Raw genomic sequence first — 6,003 nt, forward strand, 5'->3', positions numbered from 1 at the left:
AGATAAGATTTGAGACACGTTGAATTAACGCAATCATCGAGCACATAGCCCCGTGCTGCATCGGAATCGTTTATCATCTCGTTCGGCAAACAGATTCGGTCGATAATCAAACTACGTAGATATAAAATACTTTATTGTTCAAATGCACTTCGACATGGAAAAATGACTGGTCATCTGACTGCAACGATCGCAGAGTCGCATGTACACAATAAATCTCGATATACTTCACCGCTTGTCATTGACTTTCGATTCGTTCTCCGAGTCTGTCGTTGCCCAAGCATCGTCCGAGTCGTGTTTGCGAGGATTTGTGGACACTGCTGGCTTATCCGCGCCTTTCTCTTCGACGCTGCTCGAGGAATCAGACTCGGAGGACTCTAAACTGTCAGAATTGTTCTGACCGGAAGCGTCTTTATCCCATTTGGATTTGACACGCGGTATATCTTTGGCGCGGTCGTTCTTCTCGGCGACGACCGTCTCAGAGGTCGTCTTCGATTTTCGTTTCGAACAGTCCACGGTGGAATCTCGATGACTCTTCGATTTTCGCCTATCTTTCTCTCGATCCTCTCTCCCCTCTCTCCAGTATTTATTCGAGTATCTGCGAGACTTCGAATGATAGCTTCCGTCTCCGATCTTCGAGTACCTCTTGCGAGAGTGCCTCGGCGACCTTGATTCCTCCCGGTCCTCATCGTCATCGCCGTCTCTCTTCTTCTCATACTTCCGCGAGTATCTTCTGGATGAGTCGCGTCCGTTCGAAACGTCGTCGTCTTTCGCGTTCTCCTCGAAATACTTTTTGGACCGGCGCCGTTTGCTAGGAGCCTCGTCGTTATCGGTGATTAGCCGATCTCTGTCGGATTGACGCTTATCGCGAGACGGTTTCTGCCGGTGCATCGACTCGTCGTTTCGACGGTGCCGCTTATCGCTGCTCCTCGAGTATTGATGATCAGACTCAGGCTCGGGTGACTCCGACCACCTCCAGTTCTTGCCATCGTCCGCTTCGCTGCCGTCCTCCCATTTAGATTTGCTCCTGTAAATTAAAATCAGAATTGAAGTGGGAAAAGACTGAGCTGAACATAATGTACTTTTCATCCCCAACTTTCGACGTCGAGAGCAACCCGACGACGGTAGCCCGAAGGTGCAACCCACCTGTGCTCGGTCCTCCGGCTGCTCGCAACATCTTGAGAGGACGAGCCCGAGGACTTCGCCCACCTATGCGGGCTCTTAATATCGTACTCGTCGCGAGGGTTTCGAAAGGTATGCAGAAAATTGCACGCCCTCCCCTTCGGGCACTTTGCCATGCCGCAGACGGCGCTTCTCCAGGACTTCAGATTGGCAAACTCGCAATTAAGCTGTCGGCCGGCATACCAACGACCTTTCAGCTTTCTCAGTGCCCTGGCTGCCTCCCGTTCGGTGTAGTACTCGACGTACAGATTCCCTCTCAGATGGATCTCCGTGTTGCAGCAGTACTTCAGGGTCTTTATTCTGCCGAAGGACTCCAGTTCCGGGACCACGTCCTTGTAGAACTCGCGGAAATGCTCGCGCGTCTCCGAGCTCTCGAATTCCAATGCTATATCCGTGTCGTATTCCGCGGAGTTCTTCTCCAGGGAGAAATGCGTGTAGAATCCGGGTACTAGGATCACCTTGCTCAAGCACACTCTGCGGTGGTTCCTCGAGCAGGTGTCGCCATATCTGAAAATGAAAATGGTCATTGAAACGTCGTGTTGCTATTTTATTTGTTTGAATAAAACTATTGCTTCATTTCCATCTCGATTACAGCCTTGTCCAGACTCCCAAGAGCCTTTCTCATCACAGGATAATGATTAATTGCAGAAGATCATTGGGTTACCTGCAGGCAGCCGTCTTGCTGAAGAACGGACAAAGCTCTTTCCCGGGCTGACTGTCGATCATCTCGCGCAGAACTTCCGGCGTCTTGATCCCGTTGTCGATGTAGTCATCGATCTCCTTGACCACTTGCTCCTGCTTCTTAATGTCCTCTTCCCGCTTACGTTTCTCTTCTTCCTGTTTCTTGCGAATCGCCTCCTGTTTCGTCTCGAACTCCTCTCGGATCTTTGACTCCTGCTCCAGCTGCAACTGTCGCGCTTTCTGCTTCCGCTCTTGTAGGACTTGCCATTCCTTCTGAGCTCTCACCTGAGAAAATCGAACGGGACGATTAGAGATCGTGATTCGGGATTCGAGCTCCGCTCGCTTACAGGGATCATGTAATAGCTGGCAGGCCTCGGCATCCACATGTTCGCGTTCTTTTCATGGTTATACAAAGTTCTTCCCTGTAATCTCGCCGAAACGCGTGTTATCGATTACGGGAACAAAAGACGATCAGATGAGAAACTTTGGAACTGACGTTTCCATCTATAGCGGACCCTACACGGTCAATCGGAATGACAGTTTTGTCGAAGATTGACATTCGGATTGATCGTGAAAGATTAATACTGATGTACTGATGAAATGGACTGACGGATTTCCAGATATTTAGAAATCCGAGCTTCAATCACGGGAAGTGGAGGGGAGACTAACAGGCTTTCTCTTTAAAAGACATTGCGACTTAGTTATTGGTTATAAAATTTCAACATTCAATACTGTCAATCTGATAATCAGTCTGTCAATCGTGATTGAAGTAGGGATCAGTCAGGATTGGTCAGGATTGACAGTCCGACTTGGTCTGACTGTTCAATCAGACTGTCATTCCTGATTGACCGTGTAGGGTCCGCTTATTATCGATGGTATGGGAGACATTTGAAGTGATCGAGTCAGGTGAGAATCTATGTATATGTATAATTGCCGGTTCCTCTGCCCTCCGTAAATGTAAAAAAATCTCGAAACACAGAAAACATAGAAAACTGAAATTTGGCACACAAACAGCCGGTAGTCCAAAAGGGTACACGAATATGTTTTTATCCCGGAAATCCTTCGGGATTAAGTGCTAAAAATAAATTAGTGGTGTATCTTCGGAAATAAACCAGCCGTTGATTCTTCAACGGGAATTATAGAATAATAATATAATAAATTAATGTTGTTGTGTGGTACTGTGGAGAATGCAACTCACTTCCTCTTCCAGCCAGAGTCTCTCCCGCTGCTCGTGCTCCTCCTTTTCTGTCCTCTCTCTCTCGGCCTGTTCCTTCTCGCAGTTTTCCACCCAATTCAAATAGTCCGCGTTTTTCTCGAGTGCTGCCCTCAGACGTTCAGCGTCGACATCTCTCTCAGCGGCCGCTTTGCGACGCAGACGCCTACGACGCTCCTTTTTCGCTGTCCGTCGCCATTCCTTATGACTTCTCTTCGTTGGCCCGCAACCTTCCATCACCAAGCATTTTTCTTCAGGAGTGTGACGCTCGCCCTCGTCGTCTCCGACGATATGCTAAATCGTTCGAGTAAAGCGTACCGATATCCGCTACACGTCCGACACTCAATTCCAACGAAAGAACGCAGACGACACGTGCACGCCGCCATGTTGTCTTCGAGGCAAGCTTTCGATCGAGATTGTCCCTAAATATTTACAAAATTGCACGGTACAATGCAACTCACGGATTCATAATATTTTTGATATGCAAACAGACTGACGTTCCCTCTGCATCTGTTTATTTTATTTTTGTTCTAGTCGAATAGAAAGAATTCAACCTGCAGTCGACATTTTGTCTACAGATCCTCTGCTGTATAATTTAATGCGTGCATCCAGTGCGTCACAAGCTGCACCGTCGATGTCCTACAAACCTGTATTTGATCGTTCTTCGATGGACCGATTACGTTTTCCGACTCGTACGTGGCGTCACGTACAGTATAGGGAATTATTTTAGAAGGTCTAGGGACTTTTGTCTGAAAGTCACGGCCACGTCAATCTACGCCACTTTTAAAAATGGAATCTGCTTTACGATCGTAGTTTAGTAGGTCAAGTTAAGTCGAATGCATCGACCTGAGTGCGTCTCGTTCTCTCGTTGCATCAGGTTTTGCAATCTGGGTCCGACGAGATGTCATTACACGAATAATTAAAAAATTGCAACCAGTTATAACTGTACAACCGATAAACTAGATCGATGAAATCGATGGAGAGAGAGGAGGGAAACTTATTTCTCGCTTGCATTCTGTTTTAAAATATTACTTTCCGATTCGCTTGCGGTTAAAAGATCACGATCTTTCGGCGCACAGGGCGGAAATAGATCGACTCGCAAGACAGATCTATAGATCACGGATAGTTCAACGGCGGAGCCAAAATTTACGACATTTGAAACCTGCGGATACAGGGAGTCTCAATTAATATTACGATTTCGATTTACGCCGTTAATAGACCGTGGATCGTGTGCATTTATGCATGCAGGATAAATTCGAGTAGATGAAATTACAGATAGTCGAAGATTCGAAGAATTTAGGATTATTAATCATGAAAATGTCCAAGAATGTAAAAGATTTTTGAACGTTTCATAATTTCGAGTTTCCGCGGATTAGAAATGCTGCGAGCGCATGAAACCCACAGTCTGTGAATAATAAAGAACACCCCGACACGACGATATCGCATGGGACAGTGTATATAAGGAAAATTACACTGCAACGATGGTTTGCATTAATGTTTCAACGGGTTCGCCGCATCACGTTCGCAAATAGCCGGGGCGTGTTAATACAATAAAAGGGCGTTTTAGCGTACCGAGCCAGAAGTTGAATAAACTGGTAAATGCGGTATGCTATTTTCGAGAGCTTTTTAATATTTACGATGGACATTTAGTACTGTGCATTTACGGTACCAACTGAAATATCTATGCACGATCCCCAGAGAGAGTTCTCTGCACGTAAACACGGGCAAAATGTTTTCCCGGAAAATTTCCCCTCCGATTCCGTTGTTCGACACGAAAAACAGCGTAATTTCCGACTGCAAACGACCGATGAGCTACGTCCTCTCTTCAGACAAGAAAAGCGCTTGGAGAATCCTCGGGGAAAAAGGAGGAACGTTTAACTAATTTTTAGTCGAGCATACTTTCGTATGTTCCTGATAAAAATTACCGAGTTGTACAGTATAGCTTTTTAATATTCTGATGTATATAATGGCCTGAATTCTAGAATATTAAGCTGCATGTAGATGCGCTTTATAAAATGAGTGCAACGCAGGTACAGTCGTTGGTTGTGGAGCAGTGTTGGAACATCTGCAAAATTAAGTCGAGTGTTGAAGGATACTAAGAGTGTCCCGGAATATTTTAACGGTCCTCGGGTCTTTGTCATGCATTGACTCAGGTCAGAAGTGGAAGGTCTGCAACCTTCAAATTCAAAGAGGCCCTGAGTAATAAATTAAGGATCCTCCCACACAGTGATGTCAGAATCGTGGACGCGAGGACCTTTCCCCTCCGACGGCTCGGCCGGCTGGGTCCCCACTCTGACGTACCGTCCTCGCCACGTTGCTTCTGCTGCGTACAAGCTACACACGAACGTACTTCTACTCTGCCCGTGTGAGTGCCTGTTCGATTGCACGCGCGCTACACACAAGCGTACCTCTACTCTGTCCGTGTGACTACCTGCTCGACTGATCGACGCCGACGCATTCCTTCGATTTTCACGTTACCGAAATTTCGGAAGCATGAGTCGGAAAGTCGGAATCAGTGGGCCAGAATGGCTCGGTAGCTGTTCACGCCTATTTCACCATTATTTCAAAACTTAAAGACCACATTAAATAGGTCGTTGAATTCGTCTTGGCCTCAGCTATAAGGTTATTAAATAAAAAATATATAGTTATAAATAAATATTGAAGGTGACCACAATTTTTTATTTAAAAAAAGAAATTATTCAAATGTAAGATAATAGCCTACTAACTAGACTATTCGCTAGGTTAAAGGTGTGGGCGGTAAATGGTCCGCAAAGGTGCGATTTATTAAGAGGATCTTTCAGTACTTGACACTCCGAGCGTCACTGGAAGAGTGACCGCTCAGGTAAACTCCACACTCCCACATCTGTTTTTCCCGAGTGGACCCAACAGGGGTTTTTCTTTCCCCTAAAACTTTCTCTGTAGGTTCACTT

The 6,003-nt window shown here is 46.1% G+C and overlaps 1 protein-coding gene across 2 annotated transcripts; it reads right to left on the bottom strand.

Moving 5' to 3' along the window:
* Window positions 1-85: 85 nt before the first annotated feature.
* Window positions 86-4,419, bottom strand: LOC143212222 (uncharacterized). 2 transcript variants are annotated; one of them, XM_076430781.1, is made up of 4 exons: window positions 3,059-4,419; window positions 1,844-2,145; window positions 1,144-1,686; window positions 86-1,024 (listed from the first exon to the last, which is right to left on the bottom strand). In XM_076430781.1, exons 1-4 carry the CDS (start codon window positions 3,308-3,310, stop codon window positions 226-228), a joined length of 1,896 nt encoding a protein of 631 aa, XP_076286896.1. In that variant the 5' UTR covers window positions 3,311-4,419; the 3' UTR covers window positions 86-225. The 2 variants fall into 2 exon arrangements, with proteins under 2 accessions (XP_076286896.1, XP_076286897.1); XM_076430782.1 differs by lacking the exon at window positions 3,059-4,419 and adding an exon at window positions 2,208-3,036.
* Window positions 4,420-6,003: the final 1,584 nt, after the last annotated feature.

Source organism: Lasioglossum baleicum, chromosome 9, assembly GCF_051020765.1.
Source record: "Lasioglossum baleicum chromosome 9, iyLasBale1, whole genome shotgun sequence".
Lineage (NCBI taxonomy): Eukaryota > Metazoa > Arthropoda > Insecta > Hymenoptera > Halictidae > Lasioglossum > Lasioglossum baleicum.

What these genes read in the sequence shown, in the direction of transcription:
- LOC143212222 (XM_076430781.1), bottom strand. Translation starts at nt 3,310, where the DNA reads ATGGAAGGTTGCGGGCCAACGAAGAGAAGTCATAAGGAATGGCGACGG. An exon ending in GACTCTGGCTGGAAGAGGAA is followed by an intron (nt 2,146 to 3,058) that starts GTGAGTTGCATT and finishes CGATTTTCTCAG; the next exon opens with GTGAGAGCTCAGAAGGAATG. An exon ending in AGCAAGACGGCTGCCTGCAG is followed by an intron (nt 1,687 to 1,843) that starts GTAACCCAATGA and finishes TTTCATTTTCAG; the next exon opens with ATATGGCGACACCTGCTCGA.